At 34.7% G+C, this 22424-nt stretch overlaps 1 protein-coding gene across 3 annotated transcripts in view; it reads left to right on the top strand.

Moving 5' to 3' along the window:
- Positions 1 to 22424, top strand: part of ADAMTSL1 (ADAMTS like 1) — a 1092747-nt gene that overhangs the window by 899803 nt on the left and 170520 nt on the right. For 2 of the 3 annotated variants that reach the window (XM_056805328.1, XM_056805331.1), the window contains 4 exons: positions 303 to 353; positions 5516 to 5720; positions 8289 to 8436; positions 12341 to 12425. In XM_056805328.1, the coding sequence (XP_056661306.1) occupies positions 303 to 353; positions 5516 to 5720; positions 8289 to 8436; positions 12341 to 12425 (489 nt within the window). The remainder of the gene's footprint in view (positions 1 to 302; positions 354 to 5515; positions 5721 to 8288; positions 8437 to 12340; positions 12426 to 22424) is intronic. The other variant, XM_056805329.1, reaches the window with a different exon arrangement.

The raw sequence follows: 22424 nt of genomic DNA, 5'->3' as shown, positions 1-22424 counted from the left end.
AGGAGGTGAATATTTGGGAGTTGTAAGTCTTTCCCATGGAATTTCCTTCTTGAATCAGAAAATTAGTCTCATTAAACAATGTTCTTCCAAATTTGGCCTTGCCCATTCTTAAACATATCTTATAGATAAAGATAAGAAACTCTTCTTAGTGTTGTTTTCAAAGTCTTAATTGAGTCAATAGAACATGTTATCAATGTTGTTTTGCAATTATGTAAAAAAAAAGTTGTATAATGTAATCATTTAGTGTTTATTTTATTGTGTGTACCTTCTACTCAGAGGGTTGGCATTATTGTTCCTAACAGTGACGGCTACAAGCAGATCATGCCCTATGACCTCTACCATCCCCTTCCTCGGTACGTAAATCAACAACCCTGATACTAGAATTAGTTATCTGGTATTCTGACTTTTTTTTTTGCATAGCAACTCTGTTTTTCCTATAAAAGTAAAATGGTAGATGATATATTTCCCTCTCCCTTCTGAGATCACCCATTGAATAATGTTGGCATGCCCAGCCTCTAACCTTGTCATTTTAAAAAACCATGTAAAGATAGGTTAGCATTACATTGAAGCTGACACAGTAGTTCAGTCTGATTAGATACACTATGTGGGTTTATATTTGGTCTTTCTCTACTTTTCTTTGTCTTCTTCTCTGTTTCCCCTCAACAGGACCCCAGTCATTAAGGTACTTCTCCAAAATGTCAAACACTGCCACAAGTGTCATTATAGACCCCTGAATGTGGAATTCCAGATGTAACATTAGTATGCATTTGATTTTTTAAATCATTTTCATTTTAGAAGAAATTAACAATTAGGAAAGAAAACTAAACTCCTCAGTTTCATATCCTTGTTATTCAGAACAGCCATTTCAGACTTCAAAAATAGTATAAAATCTCATGTAAATGCTACTTCACATTATATAAGTATAATATTTTTACAAGCTGGAAAAATAATGAAAAAGTACAGTGAGCCCATTCTAAAATGATTGTTCTCTTTATAAATCCATTAATAATAAAGTAGGGCAGGGGGGAGTCAAATAATAATCCATTGAATAAATGTGTTGTCATACCAGAAGCAGGCAAAAGTCTCACTATTTGTGAGATTTTAGAATTTGTACTTTTGTACTTTGACTTGAAGTAACCATACAGATTGCTTTTGTATTTTATTCCATTGGTCTCCTTTCCCTTCGTGACTAAATCTGGGATACTTTACCCAGTTTAGTTGCATTCTACAACTAGTAATATTCAAACTCCTTGAGGGAAGAATTTTTTTCCACTCTGTTTTCCTGTCTCCAGTGGCTAGTACAGTATCTTAAACCTAGAAGGTACCTAATAAATGCTAATTTGACTGGCTTGGGTGGCAATTAACCTACCCATTGTTTAATCTATACTATATGTAATCAAACATTTGGACCAAGTCCAAAATGTGAACCTACACTCAGAACAAATAACTTTAATTTGCTAAATCTCAAATGAAATGGAACCCTGAATTATTCTTCATAAAACAGCCAATGTTGTAGGCTTATTTTTGCCTTTGTGTTGTTGTTGTTGTTGTTGTTGTTGTTGTTGGTGGTGGTGGTGGTGGTGGTGGTGGTGGTGGTGGTGGTGGTGGTGGTGGTGTGTGTGTGTGTGTGTGTGTGAGAGAGAGAGAGAGAGAGAGAAATAGAGAAGGAAACAGAGAGACAGACAGAGAGAGAGAGAGATCTAATGAAGTACTTTGAAACAAAACCAAACTTGCATATTCTCTAGAACAAGCAGATAGAAACTAAGGTGGAATACCAACATATTCTCTGAATTCCACTAGTATTTCTTTGGTATGAGTTCCTATTATTAATAATAACAACATACTAAGTTCTCATTGATATAGATCTCTAAATTACAGATTACAATAAAATAACAAGTGTCCATATGAATTTAAAATTGAGCCTGAATTTGTTGTTATGGTTTGGGAAATACTTTTATATTATCTCTATCTATATGACCTTTGGCAAAAGTCATTTAACTTCTCTAAAACTCAGTTTCTTCATTTGTAAAAGGAAAGCATTGGATCCCTTTCATCTCTAAATCTAAAATCCTTTAGTTTTGTCATAATGACTATGCCAGTATTATTAAAAATTTATACTCTCTGATTTAATTTTTTCTAGAATAATTAATTTTGTGTAACTTGATATGTTAAGAATTAAATGATTTCCCCAAATGCAAATATATTATAAATATAAAATTAGATGACTGGTTTTGTTCACAATATGGAGAAATTTATTCTATTATTTTATGGGAATACAAATAATTCTGTCTCTATCATGACAGAGAAGTATGGCAAATTAGCATATATGTTTATTATAGTTCATGTATCTATTACCAAAGCTAGTTATCAATTTGAACATTCCCCCAGTAAGTGAAAGCTGTTTATTTTAGGCATATATGTTCCAATTTCACAAGAAAAAAACTTAAAGTGATGAAAAATGTAAATATGGTAGCATCTTTCATCAAAGCACGTAAATCATAACATGAGAATTGGAAGAATGTACAATAGTAAAATTCATTCACTTATTTTTTTCTTCCCCTACTCTGGACATTAATCTTACTTTGGTAACTGGCTGAATATAGATATTCACATACTTACATAAACATACACATATGTACATATCGCATGCGAGGTCTAAGAATACCCTTTGATGCTTCATCTGAATTTGAAATTTGCAATCATATAAAATATTTCCCCATCCTAGTTGAGAATTTTGAATGCTTACATAAAACATTATTTATGTCTCTAAGATAGGGATCGAGACTAGATCAGTGAGTTTATAGGTATAGGGAACTCCCAAGTAAAAAAACTTTCTCTACCAATGCAACCCAACACTTCCTCTGAAGTTTATAATCTTAGAATTCTGTCTTGAACTCTGATAGATTATGTGATTTGCCCAGAATCCCACAGCCAGGAGTGTCAGAGCCACAACTTGAATTCAGATATTCCTAACTTCAAAAATACTTCTTTATCCTCTACAATCTGCTCGCTATAAGAAATTGATTTCAAATAAATAGCAAATTATACATTCCTATCCCATTTATACTACAGGACAATATTAGTGCTCAAATATTTTTAATTTCATTAATATTTTAAGCAGCCCTGAGCAAATGCCTACAACTTCTTGTTCGGTTGATATGCTGTCCTCATTGAATAGTAACTACCCACATATTACTGAAGATTGACCACAAGTCTGTTTCTCTTAATTGGAAACTCACATGTGGCTATTTTACAAACATAAAAGTTTCTTTTGTTGTAATCATGCTTTGCATTACTGGGAATATTCATATAAAACCAACTATATAGAAGCTTCTTTGTGACATCAGACCATGATCAGCCAAAGCCAGATTCAGCAGACATTTAAAACAGTTTAGAACACTGTTCTCTAAGATTGAGAAAAGAGTATAGTATATTTCAGGCTCTTTGGATGTCCATTTGAAGAGAATTAGAGTTTCAATTAAAAAATGATTTCCCTCTGTGGCACCCTAATGATCCCCCCAAACTGAATAAATCTGCTATAAGTTTACTAAAGCTTAAATCGACACTAAGATATTTTGGATAAGCAATATATACAAAAGTTGATTCCCATGTCATTGTAAAATTGAGTCCAGTATGAGGATAAACATATATACATGTATTCTGCACACTTCTTTAGACTATAGCTTCAGAACCCATTTGGGGATAACCAATAGAGAAATGCCCTTGGTAGTGATATCCTCGTGATATCATTCCGAGGAAGAATGGTTTCAGAGTTGATTTCCCCTGATAAGAAGCAACTCTCCATGGGAATACTTTGCTCCTCTGGAAGGGACCAGAAATTCTCCTAGGGGCTAAACTGCAGCCCTGCTCTCCTCATTATGATACTTTCTTATGTACCTCCTGGGGAAGTGTGCATAGGAAAATATTGTATTTGGCAGCATGTCCCAGCTGCTGGCAGTAGGAATAGTGATTGTTGCCTGAAGTTAAGCAGTGAAGAGAAAGTGGAGGAGGGTCTGTCCTCTCAGTAACTGGGGAAATAACATTGTGCAAAAAAAAGAATCAAGGTTGTTGTCTTTAATAAGACATACTATCTATAAACAAAATTGTATGAAACATTAGAATAAATGCTTCCAAGCTATATTTCTGTTTGTATAGTATCCTTGACTTTTATAGATCAAGTCTATTAACTTCTTGACATTTCATTTTTCCCCTAGCCAAATGTCATTCTCTCATAAACATAACAGAAATTTAAGCTCTTTGCCAGCCTCCCAACCACCAGAGCACTACACACAAACAAATAAGTATGTAATCGTTTGACTTCGTGGTTCCTTCCTCCAGCAATTCTGTATTTTCTGAAGTTAGTCTGAAAGGAGAAAAGAATTGCTTTGAGGAAATGTAGGCAAAGTTTCGTCTCTCCACAGAATTCTCCAAAGCTAGCTGGGTCCAGAAGTAAATCAAATTCTCTTAAAAGCGATATCGGACAATGTTATCATTTAGCCTAACCTTCAGATCCCTAATGTTGAAAACTCTATGAGCCTAGAAACAAGCCAGCTTGTCCAATCAGAATCAAACCCAGACCCAATGCTCCCCATGCATTCATCAAAATTAAAGTCCTCAATCAGCTCCCATCTGTCAATAACTGAGAAATTAACATAGGATGACTGTGTTCCTTTGTTTGTTCTTAATCTAGTGTTGTGTTTGCATAATTAATCATTTCTGTGATCATTAAGACTATTAGAACATCACAATAGTAGGAAGTTTGGTAAGAGATAAATTGAATGCTTGTAACTTTTCTTTAATTCACAAGACTTGTTCCATGGATAGGAAAAAGAAATATTCCAATTTGCTTTTTTGATCTTCTGAGAGTCACTAATAAAGAAAAAGTCATGATGTAGATAAACAGTGCATTTGATTAAGCATTAAAATGTCAACCCAGGCACAGTCTACCATATTAGTCCATATTTAGGCCATATCCCTAAGATAATCTCTTTGAAAAGAAAAATATACTTAAAAATTCATTGGTTAAAAGCCAAACTCAAGTTGTATATAAATCAGATGGGGGTGTTTATTCTTGAATCAATGCAGTGCTATTTTGCAAAATTTTAATGAATATTAACTTGAATCACTGGCTTTAGCCAAGACATCAGTTCTTCCCCCTTTTCTGGTATGTTTTGTATGCTTTTATGCTCCTTAGCTGGGATTCAATGAGATCCTGGAACCTGCCTTTGCCTTGTTTTATACCAGCCTATAAAGTTGGTATGAAAGAAGATGCTGGAACCTTTTAGGTTTTTTCCAAGTTAGTTTCTTTGTGTCCAGAGTAGAGTGGGCAGAGAGACCTTGGCTAGTTGACCTTATTTATCAGATTTCATGTGACATAGATTTTTGGCTTTTGGGGCCCAGATCTCTTACAACTTTACTAACAAATGGAAAATTTGGCTGGGGGAGAATGGGAAATTATTAGAAGATTAATGAAAACCAGTTTCCTCTTCACAACTACTGCCTTCTTCCTACACAGGTGGGAAAGTACACCATGGACAGCCTGCTCCTCCTCCTGTGGAGGTGGCATCCAGAGCCGGACAGTTTCTTGTGTAGAAGAAGACATCCAGGGGCATGTCAGTTCAGTGGAAGAATGGAAATGCATGTACACTCCTAAGATGCCTATCGTTCAGCCCTGCAACATTTTTGACTGTCCTAAGTGGCTGGCACAAGAGTGGTCTCCGGTAACTGTGCCTTCTTTCTTTGTGTGTTTAGGAGAGTAAGTCCATTCTTCAGTCTTTTCATCACCACTCTGCCTGGTAAACCTACTTTGTCCATCACTGTCTACTTTGGTTGAGTTTACCTAGTGTTCTATAAGCCTACTGCTAATGGCAGGGGATGGGGATGGGGGGAACTGGGGAATAGGAGAGAACAGGAGAATAGGATCACAATTCTCAAACATAGTATGTTTGCAGGTTAAGATTAAAACTGAAGAAAAAGAATAAAGCTGAATTATCTTCCTACTTTATATTTCCCCTGCTCCTAAACAACCTCATGCAATCAAGAAAAAGTTCCATGTGCCTCCAGATAATGCCAGAGGCTACAGAAGTAGCTGTCAGAAAAACATAAATTCTTCAAACTTCCCAGGACCCTAGATGTTCTCAAACTTGATCCTTTTATTTTTCAGATGAGGAAATTGAGCCCAATAGGAGTTGTGACTTGATCAAAGTCAATTAGTCAGAACTAGAATCTATATCCTATTGATTTATAGTCTAGCATTCTGGGCTCCATGACCCACAGGTCATATGTCATTTAAGTTCAACAGCTAATATTTAGATTCTGGGTCTACAAAAATAGATGTGACCCATAGATCAAGCAGATCAGCCAAGATACATTTCTGTTTCTACTCCTCATAGAGCCATGTACTGTAGATTTCTGGCCATTGATGAGAGGTATCATTTGTTTTTTGTTTGTTTGTTTTCTCTTTTACTTTGGGTCTGTTCTCATCCATGTCAGTCCAGCATCAGAGGTAGAAGCAGTGCCTATCCATGAGCCTTGCCTGAAAGGTTTCTTCATCATCTCTTTCCTCTGGCATGATCACTAAAATTGACCGTATCAATCATGGAAAAAGACAGAAACAAACCTAGCAACTGGCATTTTCTATGACTTAGACATCAGCCAAAAAGTATTTATTAAGCATGTATTATGTACTAGTTACTGTGCAGAGCACTGGGATTACAAAAAAAGCAAAAAACAGTTCCTCCCCACACTCTAATAGATGAAATATGTCCATAAATAGACACTTGGAAGATATTTCCCAAGCATGTGCAAGGTAATCTTAAAAAAGGAAGCACTAGTAACTGAGGAAGCTAGGAAAGGTCTACAAAAAAAAATCGTGCTTGAGCAAGCTTGAAGGAAGCCACTGGAGGTAAAGGGGGAAAATATTCTAGATACAGCTGCAGGTCATAAAATAACTCTGAAAAGAAAAACTCAATACAATTCAAAACTAGGCAGAAATGCCAAAATTTTTGCTAAGATCTCATGATACCAAATATGCATTCAAGAAGATGCTTATTGACTTATATAAACCAAAGGGGCAGCTAAAAGGCTTAATAGACAGAAAGCCAGGCCTAGAGATGAGAAGTTCTGGGTTCAAATTTAGCTTCAGGCACTTCCTAACTGTGAGACCCTAGGAAAGTCACAACCTCAATTGCCTAGTCCTAACTGCTCTTCTGTCTTGGAACCAATATCCATTCTAAGACAGAAAGTAAGAGTTTTAAAATCTAAGAGAATATAGTTTCTTAGGAGAAACCTTATGTAAAAGCTAAAAGTCAGGGTCATATCTGGTTAGCCAAATTTAGCTGGTTTTTACTGGTCATTTGAGACTAACACTGTGGAAAGAGCACTGATGCTGAAGTTGGAGGAAATAGGTTTAAATCATGACTCCACCGTTTACCAGTGCCCTGGCATTGAGCAAGTCACTCAACCTTCCTGAGCTTCATTTTCCTCATCTTTAAAATGCAGGAGCTGAACTAAATGGCCTCTGAGATCCCTTCTAGCTCTGATTCTATGACAGCAATAAGACACAAAGTTGAACAATCCGGTCAATAGCATGAATGGTCCTGTCTAGTAAATTGAAAGCAAATAGAATTTCAGGCTAGATAATTTCAATTTAGACTTTGTCCCTTATATGTATTGCTCATCCAACTTTCCTTTTCACATGAGATTTTATTAGTATTTGCCCGTATCTTCACCAGAATAGCTTCTGGATTTATAGTGGTAAAGATTCAGAGACTGGAAATATGTCAGCCCTTTCCCTAATAAAGTGGAAACTATTTTTGCTGGTATCATACAAATATAATATCGACTTGCCAAATATTTAGTAAGTATCTACTATGTTTAATGTCCCATGTTAAGCATTATGAGGGGGTAGGGAGATGGACAACATGTAAACCTGCCCCATAGGTTTAAAAGCTAGTAAAAGAGAGAAGACAATTAAATGACAATTGAAAATCTTGGGGAAATTTTTTTTAATAGCATTTTTTCTATTTGCAGTATTTTGTATGAAAAATTATTCTACTTTATTTAAATAAAGCTTTGTTGTCTCCTCTTCCTCTTTTTCTTCTCCTCCTCTAACACCTTCTTTCTTCCTCTTTCTCCTCCTCCTCCTCTTCTTCCTCCTATTCTTCTTCCTCCTCATTCTTATTCTCCTTCTTCTTCTCCTTCTCTTTCTCTTTCTCTTTATCATCCTCCCCATCCCTTGTCCATCTCTCCCTCCCTCTCTCTCTCTCTCCCCTTCTCTGTTTCTCCAGTGTACTGTGACATGTGGCCAGGGACTCAGATACCGTGTAGTCCTCTGTATTGATCATCGAGGAATGCATACAGGTGGTTGCAGCCCTAAAACAAAGCCACACATAAAAGAAGAATGCATTATACCCACTCCCTGCTATAAACCCAAAGGTAAGATGGCAGGTGGCCCATTACGAAGCTGTTAATTGCCTACTTGTTCTAGAGCTACTTTGATCTCATTGGAATTTTTTTAAAGCCTCTCAAGTGTCCATGTGCCCTAGAAACTGTTTTTTGTTATTTAGAACTGCACTGGAAAGACTGCTGAATATGTCGGTATGTATCCAAATAAGTTTGAAATCCATTACATCAACCTTTATTAAATTTTACATACAAAGTTAGAACCTAATTGATCACAAAACTTATTAATGCTATTTTTAAAAGTATCATTAGATTTATCTGTTTTCTTCTATCTATGTAATGATTTATTTAAAAATAGATCAAACATTATGGAAAAATTCATACATTTGGCAGCCTACGTTTCTTGTTGTTATAAAGAGAAAAATTACACTCAATTGCTGGAGCACATTTTTAATAAGTCAACTATGTCTTACTGTTAAAATATAAATGTTGTTTTAATGTACAATTTTAACATAGCAAATATATTTTCCTATATTAAGATTATTTTGAGCATCAAAATTATCAAAATGTGAAAATCTCAATCAAGATAACTAAATAAAGAATTTTACTAGAAATTTAAAATACTTTGTTTTAAATTTATAAAAATTTCACAGGCATCTGAATTCATTTTTAATTTTAAAAATTTCAAACATAAAAACCAATTGTATACATAATGCAAAAGAGTAAAAAAGGGATTATTAATGAATCTACCAAAAGGGGGGCAACAGCTCCTTCTTTGACTTTTATTTTTGCAGTCTTCCCCTCCATGGTAATCTGGCTATCAGAGGTCATGGATAGGATCCTTCCACAGATACACTGATTCACATTCTTAGAGCATGATAATTAGTTTTTATACATGTGCTCTGTAGACATTACATTTATTTTTATAAATATAAATTTTAAAAGCTCCTTTACAAGACACTTTGTGTAAAAGTATTCCTTATTGGAAAAAAACTTAAAAAAAAAAACTAACTTGCATCTTGTCAAATACATTGTCAATCAATTAATTTTTTATTTCTTATCATAAACTATGATGTCTTGGGCAAAAGCAAATATCCTTATGAGTGCTGAAATGATTGAAAAAGAAATCATTTTAGAGTATGACAATAATTAATTATAACAAATGTTACTCACAGAAAGGAAAAAATTTAATGTTTGTGTATAAAGTTAAGCTTCACAGATACCAATTGGCTATTGATAATTGTTTGCTATTTTTTGGTTTTAGAGGGTTTTTTAATGGAAAGAGAGGTTCAAACCTTTATCCAAAATAGATTCCCTATTTAGTTTTGAGTCTTCCTGCTAAGAATGTATAGAGTGGTAGTAAAAAAAAATGGCAGTGGAGATATACTGTATTGCTACCTTTCAAATGATGACAATCCCTTCTGGCTTGAACAGTTCTGCATTTTTCATTTGTTTTACTTATAAGTAAACTTGTTTAAAGGCAAATAAGGATATCCTTAATTTAAAATAGTAATATATTTGTTAGTTCTCTCTTTAGCAAGCCACTTCAGAGAGTGAAATGTAGCTTGTGGTTAACTATCTGAGAATAAAATCTAGTTTTTCACAGTTAAGTAGAAAGATCTGGCTTGCTAAACATCATTAAAATGCCATATAACTCTACAGAGTGTGCGTGTGTATGAATATGGACATATTTCTTTCATCTTTGTAATTATATGTTATAAAACGGTGATAAAGCTTCTCTGGCTTGTGTTATAAAAGCATATTCACTCATAAATGGTGCCAATAAATATGTCAGAATAGGAATCTTGGCAGCCATTTTTGTGAAGACTAGGAAGTATATTCTAAATTATTTGGCTAATGTGGGGGGAAATGGTGGAACAAAGCAATTGATTGATTATGACTCATTTTCTAACTCCCAGGTTGTTTTTGCAAATGGTACCTGTATGAGTAAGATATTTTCAAGGAGACATAATCTCATCATTGTGGGTATTCCCTCCTTCAAGTACAGATCACAATATGGCCATACCTTATCCTATGATTCCATAATCCTCCCATAAATTCACCAGAGAAGATATGCTTACTGAAGCCAAAGCCTTCCCCTAGGTCTTTTAATATTTTGTAGGTACCATTGGAGCACTTGGACTGTCCATCTTTTATCTCATTCTATATAGTTCCTTTGTTCCTACATTTTTCATTTCATTCCACATCTTGCAAATGTCATTGAGTACACAGTCAAAAATTCCAAACACTATGTTGTGAGTTCAAATTACCAGATTTTTCCCATTTTAAAAAACATTGCAGATCATATTTAGGTAAAAGGAGTTGTGCTATGAAAAATGTTAGACTTTCAGAGTCATATTGTACTGTTATATTTTATGCTAATTTTTGAAAGGCATTATTTTTCTTGTTCCAGAATGAAAGGAAAGAATGTTTGTTAAAATCAGAATTGATAATACTAAAATATTAACTTTTAAAAATACTGATAATACGAGCCTTCCTTTCCCCCCTCTGTCCTAAAATCCTACATTCTACATACATAGTCATTAATAGCACTAGCATTTCAAATTTGTGTTTTTGGTTGGCTTCCTATTTTTGGAGATGTATATCAGCCAATATCCATATTAAGAGTGAATCCAAGCTCACATATAAAAAGTCATTATAGACAGTCTTTAAATGTATGAATAGAAAGAGTTAAGTTGTTGACCCATACATGGCAAACACAAGAAATTGCATTAATCAGACTTTACTCAAAAAGAAATCCCTTTGAGTGCTTGAAAGAGAGAATGCAAATTAAATTCAAGAGCTCAGAATACAGTGAAAGGACTAGCAAGTTTGTCTTTTATGACCTATATCAAGGTAGGTTTCACCCAACCTTTTGGAGTGGGATAGTTTTTAACTTTTTTTGTTTGAATGCTTTAACAATCTGGGGGAGCTTAGACCCCTTCTCAAAATAATTTTTAAAGGCTTAAGATTTATAGGACTACGAATGAAGCCAAATATATTGAAATGCAGTTATTAAAATACGTTTAAAAACCAGTTTACTGAACCTCCAGTTAAGAATATTTGCTCTAGAATTTCTGTAAGAAAAAGGTGTTAATCATTTGCATAAGGCCTTTATTAAACTTATAAGTGTCTCCATAAAATATGTATTACTACATATCCTCTCAGTTTTTAGGTTAACATACAATTATCAGAAGTATTTATCCTATTATTCTTTATATGTTCTATTCTCTGTTTCTTTATACATAACCATGGCCTCATTTCTCTTAAACGCCAATGTGGAGAGCCAAGCAGAGCCAAGAAATGAGTATGAGAAACGGTAAAATCATGACTATTAGCCATCCACCACTAACAATGATTGGGAACAATTTAGATGATTTATCAATATTTGTGTCCAGTTTTTTTAATTCTCTTTTATTAAATTTTAAATTAAAATCCTGTCTAGCACCCAACCTGGCCACTGATCCCAGCATACATTAGGTACTCAATAGTTGTTTTTTTTTTAATTTGAAATTAATTACATAAAAATTTCCAGAAGATACTCATCAACTTCTTGTTTAACTTAGTATGGAACCTATCTTCTTGATGCTGTAATTTTCCCCTTTTTTCTATTGCTAGAGCTCCAACAATGAACTTTTTATGGTATACAACAGAAGGCATAAAATGTTCCCTGTTCATCAGAATACAGAAAGCCTTTCTCTCCACAAACAGTTCCTAGTTGTATGATTCTAATGATATGAGTTCCATTCAAATAAAAGAATCAGGAAATTAATAAGTCAACTATTAGTTATAAGCTCATAATCAACAGACAACGAAACCTCTCTTCACCAACACAGAGCCCACAAAGACAGGCAAGCTTAGAGAAAAAACAGATTTCTCTGGAATCCAAACTTGATTCTGAGCTCATCTTTTTCATGTCTATGCATATGCTTTTCAGAGAAACTTCCTGTGGAAGCCAAGCTGCCATGGCATAAGCAAGCCCAAGAACTGGAAGAAGGAGCCGTGGTGTCAGAAGAGCCCTCGTAAGTTTTGAAAGTACAAATTGTTTTTCTTTTCAAGCCATTTAATTAAAAAAGAAAGTACCTCCCTGATCTCAGCTTTCACAGGTTCTAAGTTTCACACTAAGCATAAACAACTTCATATGACTTTCTGGTTCCCAATACAAAGATGTGCCAATAATATTTTTCACAACTTGTGCTTACCCACAGAAAGTTTTTCAACATTACCCAGAGAGAGAAAAATGGAGATTGTGCCATCTTTTCTCATCAGCCTACTTGGCCATTCTCCTAACCGTTCTTCCCTCCCTAATTGTTGTCCTAGAACAAAAGAGAACTAAATCTACTCCATTTGATCATATAAAATTTTATAGATGAGAAGGCTGCTGGGTTTGTCCCAACTTACATATGCAAATACATCAAAGATCTGTCATTTTGTAAGCGTAGGAAACTTCCCCTGGTTTCTTTTCTTGTCTCTAATGTAGATCTCTAGGACATGAAATCCCAGATGCAGTTTAAAAAAAATTCCCAGCCAATGACATGCAGGACTTTGTTTATGCCAAGGTGATGGAATTGATAGAAGCCATTCCTTTAACAATAGCCAGCCATCTCTCACAAAGAGAAGTCAACAAAGGCATTAGATATAACTACAGTATTGGGAAAAGAACTCAAATTTCTCACTCTCAGAATGGTAAGATGAAAGTCATCTCCATATGGGAAGTTTAGAACATTAACAATAAATAGCAATCATGCCCAAAGTAATTTTTAAGGTAAATGACTTTTGGTATATAGAATGTCTTTCAAAATCAGAATTGTTTTCTTATGATCTTGAGGATTAAATTTCCCTTGAAGCATAAAAATATTTTGAAAGATTTTATTTTTTTCTATTTTTCTAAGGAAAACTAAAGAATAATTTTGCAATTTAGAATTTTCTTGAATCAATATGCTTTGAAAACAACTTTGCTTGGGGCACAGAATAAATTCTCTAATTTCATATTGAAAAAGGTAATAGAAGCAAGGGAAAGGATCCCCCCATGCATATACATAGAGACTACACATGTGTAACCTAGTTTATGTACATATCCAACACATAACCATGTGTTGGATATGTATAATCAACTTTAAAATGCACTAGGACTTTTGTAGGGGGAGACCCAATATAGTGACTCTGGAACAGAGATTTCATCACTATAATGAAATTTTGGCTTGAAAACTCCTTCCACCATACAGACGGGCAACACATCTGAAAGTTTTTGTCCAAGAAAATCTCCTCGGGAAATAAGAGATTAAATGATCACCCAGAAAAATGTGTCTGAGGCAGGACTTCAACCCAAATGCTCCAAAGACAGTACTCTGTCCATTCATTCTACCAAGCAATTTTCTACAAGTCTGTATTGAATAACTAGCTAGTTAACTAGGTCATAATGTGTAGAGGAACCACTCTAGGGTCAAGAAGTGTTGACTTAAGATTTTAGGGTCACAGGTAGTTTTCTAAGAATTTAAGTTAGTCATTCTATAAAATCCCAAACTAGAGACAAGTTGTTACTCTGCTTTAGTGCAGAGAATTTCCCATTTAGTCCCTAATCCCAATGAACTGGCATATTTTTATGTTTACATACTTACACACAGTTACTCATAATATCCAAGTACAGGTTTAGGTTTAGATAGTAACCAAAATAAATGATATTCAGCCATTCAACTGTCCCCATACACATTTCTGACTCAAGTCAGCATCAGAAAAGACATCAGTTATTTGTATTTCCTGAAGAAAAGTATTCATTTTATGCCCTATAATTTAAAAAATACTTCAACCTCTCCTGATTCTATAGAAAGCCAACTAACAACCTATAACATTGAGGAAAAGGCAGTTAGTCTGGTTTAAGATTATACTATAGCCTTAACAACATTGTTTTAAGGTTCAGACTTATGGCTTTCTCCAACATAAACCTGGCTAGAGAAACCCATTCTTTTCCTTGTTGGGGTTTTTTGTTTGTTTGTTTGTATGTTTGTTTTCAAAGGGACATTAACTCTTTTAATATGCTGAAGTCCAATTTAGACTACAGGAGGTTGTCATATAAACAAAATAGTTTACTCCTTACTTATATAAAAGCTTGGGCTGAGTAAGTCTAAAGCCAGATGGGCATTAGATTACTAAAATCAACCATTCTCCTCTCTTTCATGTATTCTATATTTTGTCAATTATCTTCCATCATAATCCCATGTTTATTGCTATGTTTTGACTGGCTTTAAATGACATCAGGGTATAGAAGAAATTAACTTAAAGCATCTTTCATCAACAATTAAATATCTTTCCCACAATTAAATACCCAGCAAATTGAAAGTGTAGGCATAGTTTAATGCCTGCAGAAACATTACGTGTTCTCTAGTTCATGGTATTTTAGAAGTTACTTTGTCCTCTAAAAGTCTGATTGAGGTGCATTATGTTTAGCTTTCATCTTAATAAAATCCCCAAAGCAGTTAAACACATAGTTCCAACCATTGAAACAACAGCCACATATTAGACTAATAAATTTTACTCTTAGTTTAATGGAATTGCCATCTTGGCATGATTAATCGGAATTGAAGTAGATGGTAATCGGAGCACTGGGGCAGTGCAAAGGAAATGGACACTATTGTACTCAAAATAATAATTATTTTTATACCAAAATGAAATAAGTGGCAGCTGTAGAACCCGTAATGAAGTGTATATAGTTTCCACATTTTATGCACTTCATATGTTCAGTTCATTGAATCCTATTTTTTAAAAAGGTCCAGAGTTCCACACTAACTGTTTTTGTTTAATTTTTAATTGATTTTAATTTGAGTGGCATAATTTTGCTGGTCTGGATTCTTTTAACAAATTTCCTAAATATAACTAGAGCAAATGCTAATTACCCAACAGTGAATAATGGCAAAGTGATATGCTGTCAGCAACCTATTTCTCCTCCCTCCCTAGTTTTGGTTGAATGGTAATGTTTAGATATGAAGGTGTCTGAAAATAAAGAGAGAAGTGGCCACAGGGATCCCAGATCTTAACTCTTGTTTAATGCTGTAGCTGGTCTTAGAGAACTGTTTTAGGGAAGCTGTAAATATTATTTACCAGAATGTAAACAGGAATTCTACCATGCACTGGCAAGCGAGAAGATGCAGTGCTATGTTTCTGAAAGAGAATTAGCGGACGTGGGAGTGGGAAGCCTAGATTTAGAGCCTATCTCTGACGCCAATTTAAAGTCACTTTAATTCTATGAGGTTCAGTTTCTGCTTCTTAAAAAAAAAGACCTTGCTTTCTGTCTTTGAATCAATTGATATTAAGTATTGGTTCCAAGGCTGAAGAGTGGTTAGGGCGAAGCAATTGGGGTTAAGTGACTTGTCCAGCTATGAAGTGTCTGAGGTCAAATTTGAGTCTCATCTCTATCCACTGAGTTACTTACCTGCCACAATTCCTGCATCTTTAAAATAAAGATAATATGCTATATGTCTAATATGCAACAAGACTACTGAGAGGAAACTGAAGTTTATATAAACAGGAGCTCCTGCTATAATCATTGATATGTGATAAGATCCATTCGTTGCTCATATAAAGTATTAAGTAAATAGTAACCAATCATAATAATCCTAAAATGTGGGATAGTAAGCTGATTTCAGAGCATTTTAAGTGTGAATCTGAGATCATAATGAGAATCAGCCTCTTTAAGATAAATTAGGTAAAAATAGTACAACGCTTAGCATAGTAACTGGCACATAGTAAGTGCTATGTAAGTATTAGTCATTGTTTTTATCATTTTGTATTATATATTACATATACCAATTTCATATTATTTAATTTCTATAAATTATATATGATTAATAATTACATTTTATCATTTCATATCAAGCCAGCAGTTAGTAGCCAAATTACAAGTTCTTCAGCCCTTTGAAAACTTTCAGAAAACAGAGAAGTTAAATTAATACTATCATTTTGCTATGCTCAGTAATGATCAGAGGAAATGGGGGTGTGGATATGGCAGAGACACTGAAATAGATATGAAAATGGAAGTATGTGAATATAGGCAATTGCTATGGATCCCTGGACGTTAATTACAAATTGGATTAATTATGCACTCCTGAAGTATCCACTCTGCACTACTTCTAGATGCCATTTTTTTCCTTCTCAATAATACAGTAAGATGCAAAAAGTGAATAATGCAAACTATAAGAACTTTTCTTTATGCTCAAAGTTGAACTGCTGGTTATTGGCCCTTCATATCGTGTATGCTCTCTGTGTTGCTTTTCCAATATTGGGCTTGGATTGCATTGTCAACCACCCATTTTGCAAGATCTGCAAGAGCAGAAATTTGTTAAAAGAGTCAGGGGAAGAGTTACCATTCATGGTCTGACCTAAACTAAAACTAACTGGCCCACCAGAAGGTTTTGTTCTGCGAGCACTGAATTTGAGATCAAAGGACCAAAATTCAAAGACTGACTCTCTGATTAGACAACACAATTTATTTCAGCCTATCAGAACCTTAATTGGTCATCTATAAAATAAGGGAGCAGGAAATAGACTAAGAGATTTTAGGATGATAAATGTAGATTTAGAAAAGATCTTCAAGGTGATACATTCCAACCTCTTTTTTTCACTTTATTTTAATTTTTTGATTAACAAGTATTTATTTTCTCTCTCTTACATCCCCATCCCTGCCAATTAAAAAGGCAAAAATAATAATTAAAAAATTTGTGATAAATGCACAGTCAAACAAAACAAATTCCCACATTGTCCATGTCCAAAAATGTTTGTCTCTTTCTAGATGCTGAATCCATTCACATCCCTGTCAGGAGGTAGGAAACATAGTTCATTATTAGTCCTCTGAAATGGTTAGTTATTGCATTGATAAGAGTCAGTATTTCAAAGTTGTTAGTCTTATTTTGTTCTTAGTGCAAAAATTATTCTATTTCTGCTCATTTTACTCTGTATCAATCTATACATTTTTGTCGAGATTCTCTATAACCATCCATTTCATCTTTTCTTATACCACCATAAAATGCACTGTTTAGTGATTTGGGGGTCTTGATTCCAAATTAAAGGTAGAGGCAGCTAGGCAGCACAGAAGATAGAGTCAAGAAAACCTGAGTTCAGATATAGCCCTGGATCTCAAATCATATCAGACCTCAGCTTTACTAGTTGTGTGACCATGGACAAGTCACTTAACCCCTATCTTCCTATAGTTTCCTCAACTGTCAAATATAGGGATAATAACAGAATTGTCCTCCCAAAGTAGTTATGAAAATCAAATGAGAATAAAGTTGTGAAATGCTTACTGTAATGCCTAGCACATAGAAGACACTTAGTAAAAGTATATTTCCTTTCTTGCTTTCATTGACTTTATAAACCATAACTTACTAAGCCATTCACCAACTAATAGAGAATCCTGTAGTTTCTATTTCTTTTCTACTCCAAAAAGACCAGCTATGAATGAATATCTTTTTAAGTATGGGTCCTTTTAAATTTTCTTTTTATATTTTTGGAATATAGACCTAGAAAAACCATTCCTAGGTCAAAAGGGATACATAATTTAGTGAGTTTACGGCCATAGTTCTAAACTGCTTTCTAGGATGGCTGGATAAGTGCTCAGCTCCACTGACAGTGCTTTAATGTTCCTATTTTCCCACAGTCCTTCCAATGTTTATCACTTTCTTCGTTTGGTATCTTTTCCAGTCCAATGGCTTTGAATTTTCTATAATTAGTTTTTCTTAATAGCTTTTTGATAACTCCTGTGTTTTCCTTGAAGAATTTCCTGTTTATATCCTTTTGCCATTTATCAACTAGAGAGTAAACCTTATTCTTGTGCATTATTCAATTCAACTCAGTAATTCAATTAGGTCAACATTTACTAAATACCTACTATACTACAATACCTCTAAAAGCCATTCTAAAAATTCTATGATCTCATCCATGACCTTTAATTATTACCATTATTGACAAGTGAATTAATTAGCCTCAGAAAATCTGGAAAATAGAAACAATATTAAAAAACATTTAAAATTAATAGTCAAATGGTAAACATTTCTTATATTTAATTTTATCCCAAACAATCAATTTATGTGCCTTTTTATAGAAAATTTAGACCTCTCTACATATATTTCCAGGGAAGAGATACTAAAAAATAATGCTTTGGTTTTTCAGCACCACTGAATACAAAACCTTCAAGAATGTGCAATGACTATATAATAGGAGCAAAGATGGTAATTGGAAATCAATTTGAGAAAAATAGAACTTTAAGACCATTACACACCTCCATTTTTGCATAATTTTATATTAGTTATGTTTATTATCTATTATTATATGTGATATACAAAAAACATCATATAGAATAATTAGCATAATTAGATGACTAATTTTCAAGAAATGAGATGAATGGAGTGACAAAGTAACAAAATCATCTTCAGAATCACCTTTTTCCAGGGGCAGCTGGGTGGCTCAGTGAATTGAGAACCAGACCTAGAGACAAGAGATCCTAGGTTCAAATTTGGCCTCGGATACTTCCTATCTGTGTGACCCTGGGCAAGTCACTTGACTCCCATTGCCTACCCTTACCACTCTTCTCTGTTGGAATCAGTATTGATTCCAAGACAGAAGGTAAGGGTTTAAAAGAAAAAAAAGAATCACCTTTTTCATTCACCATTGGGTCAAATTGTGACCCTTCTAAATCTGGCCTTCACTGCTGAGAACATCATGTTAAATTTGGAATATGTTATTTAAAAAGCTAGACTGAACTTATCAATTACATATATAGTTATAGTTAAAGTTATAGTTGACACAGTATTTCAAATTCTCAAAACTCAGCTTGAGTAGGGGATCAGGGATACCTGTAACACAATTTGTCTTCCTTATAAACTGGGGCTAGTCTCAGAACAATCTTTTCAGGAATTGGCAAAAGAATTATTTAATAGTCAACAAATATTTTATTTTCAATGCTTCTTTCCAATTCTCTTTTGAGACAGAGGGATAAACATCACTTCAAGCTCGGTAGACAAAATAGAAATTTTGACAGTTTAATTGCTTCGGGGGTATGGGGTTGGAGATAATACTATAGTGAACATTTTTAAATAGGACCCAGGAGAGAATCTTTTATGCTACCGAGCAGAAACTTACCTCCCTGGAAGCTGGATACCTTGCTGAATATGCTTGATGTTGCATGTGAGTAGGAAGGAAATGGTTCATTTCCTTGACTCCTTCAGGCCACTAACATACTATTGAATGCACTGGATGATGTAATTTGCCAAATGGTACAGCTTAGGAGGGAGGGGACTATAGCTATTCTCGATGATGAGGATGACAAAAAATAACAATAATAATGGCTCTCACCTCTTTCAATGTCTTTACTACAGAAATTGGGAACCAAAATAAATACTCAGAGAATCTGGTCTTCTGTTTCAAGTTCCCTAAGTTTCTGTAGGCTATATAGCTTTTACTTCTATGAAACTACTAAGTAGAAGAAAAAAGGACATAAAGGATAGCCCAGAAAATCAGATTTTAGCTTTCAATTGCTCAGAACAGAGTTGTAATTAGTCCAAAGTCACCAGAGCTCTGCTCCAGGGTGCCAGGATGGAGGGCGGCAAGGCTTGCTTCTTCTTTAAAGCAGTCGAGCTGGAGAATGGTTGGTCAATTGAGGACCACTCTCCTAAAGAATAATCTCTATGAAGAAAAAATACACCACTAGCCCCACCATGATTCCCATCACCATTGTAGCTCTTTCTCCTGGCCAGCTTTCCTTTCTCCATTCACCTGACTGCTTTTCCCTGATATTCCCTCTCCAGGGATTGCCTGATCTGGAGACCCAAAGCAGGTAGGATGAATGCCCAGCATCATCAATGATAAGCCAAATACATAGACTAGAAGTCTCCTGGTTTTCTTTCTCTTCTTCATACTCATCTTCTTCATCACTCCTACAGAACCAATACTAGCACTGCCCCAGACCATCTTGGTCTTCTGACCTCAGGATATCCTGGAATGTGTACACCTTTCCTCCTCTTTCTGAATTCATCCTGCTTGCTGATTTCTAAAGTATAGTTCTTGGTCAGAACCAAGATGAAGGCAGCAGGTGGGAAAGGGTCTGTTTTTCAAATAATAAGTACTTCATTCATTTAGGTGCATGGGGTACTCATACACCGACACACACGGTGCTTAATGAACAACCTCAATGGCAAGTCACTGGGGTTTTCCAGATGAACATCTTTAATCAAACCCACACAAGATAGGGAGGGATATATGGTCTCATGTTCCTTGATGTTGCATTTTTTAAAATCCTGAGTTGTCTTGTTGGATTCTTTGGTTAACAGTTTTGCTCCATGGCTGGGAAAACATTTTTGTACTTTAACACGATACCCAGGCTTTTAACGTGTTGCCATAAATAACTTTGGTGTGAGCCATTAAAGGAAAAAAAGGCAAGAAAGAAAGAAAGCAGAGGGCAACCATAATATCTGGATGCCAGATGGCATCAGCTTAGTGATGGGGCTGATTCAATGAGAAACTGAAGGAAATTCCTGTCATGCATCTGTATGAAAAGAACTCATGAGGAATTAAATATAGAAAGAAAAGCCAATAATAGTCAATATGGTAATGCTAAAGGCCTTAGCTGCCTTGTTTACATTTTAAATATATTTTAAAATATAACGCCTAAGTATATATCTATATTATTCCCATTGGAAGCTGTCTGAGAATGTGGATGACTTAACCCAGTGGTTAAGAATATGAATACTTGCTTAAGAAAAAAGTGACTAAAAATGTTAATTGTCTGACATGTGTTTTTATATTTGCCCCCAAAGTATATTTAGTGAACCAAACATCAGTAATGGTTCCAGAAAGTACTGTTTTTTTATAGCCACAAAACAAGGTGCTTGAATAGAATTCTCTTGCAGCAACAGAAACAAGGAACAAGGGCTTGTTAAAAGGAAAAAAAATTCCCTTGATATATTTCTTTAGCATCTAACAATGTAGCACCTGATTTGTCTTCCTGCAGTATAAATGCTATTTAGAGATAATTGAGCAGACAACAGGTCTGTTCAAAAGAAATTCACAATGACTCTTTTGTGAAGCTGGCCCAAAGTACAGCTAAGCACTCTGACCCAGACAACCCAATTTACCCAGCATTCAATAATCATCTCTTGGGCTTTCTGGTAACACTGTTGTTGGTATGATACAGTGAAGAAAGAATGAATCTGCAATCCAGAGACATGGGTTCAAATGCTGCCTCATACCCTTGTGAAATTAAAGGCAAGTTATTTAACTTTTCAGAATCTTTGTTTCCTCATCTGTAAAATGCAAATAATATTTATACTTAACTTCCCCCACAAAGTTGTTGTGGAAAGAATTTTAAAGACATAAAATGCTATATAAATGTACCATTATTCTTACACTTTTCCCCCAACCCCAGAATGCTCACCCCATACTTCTCTATCTCCAAATGCTACCCATCCTTTAAGACCCACCTTGGATCCCCTCTTCCACATAATAAATCTTGAGTAATTTTCATCTTCCCTTTGTATAAAATCCTAGTAATGCTAGTACCATCACTGATAATAATATTTAATAATGATATATATACAATTAAAGCCTCATTTTTGATGTCTCATAAAAATGAAAATGTGACTCCCTATTCTTTTGGCAGCTAGTTGGATACAGGGGGATAAACTGCTGGACTTGTGAATCAAAAAGTTGTTGTTGGTCAGTCATTTCCCTTGCTCTTTGGGGTTTACTTTGCAAAGTTACTGGAGTAGTTTGCCATTTACTTCTCCAGCTCATTTTACAGATAAGGAAACTGAGGCAAACAGGATTAAGTGACTGACCCAGGGTCATACAGCAACTTTTGAACTCAAGAATGTGAGTCTTCTTGACTTCAAGCCCAGCAATCTACCCTGCCTCACATAGTTATTAGTTTTTGATCCTGAGCAAATCACCTAAAACTGTCTGCCTCAGTTTCCTCATCTTTAAAATGAAGATGATAATAATAGCACCTACCCAACAAGATTGTTATGAAGATAACATTT

Source organism: Monodelphis domestica, chromosome 7 (assembly GCF_027887165.1).
Source record: "Monodelphis domestica isolate mMonDom1 chromosome 7, mMonDom1.pri, whole genome shotgun sequence".
Lineage (NCBI taxonomy): Eukaryota > Metazoa > Chordata > Mammalia > Didelphimorphia > Didelphidae > Monodelphis > Monodelphis domestica.
This window is presented reverse-complemented; position numbering and strand designations above follow the sequence as displayed.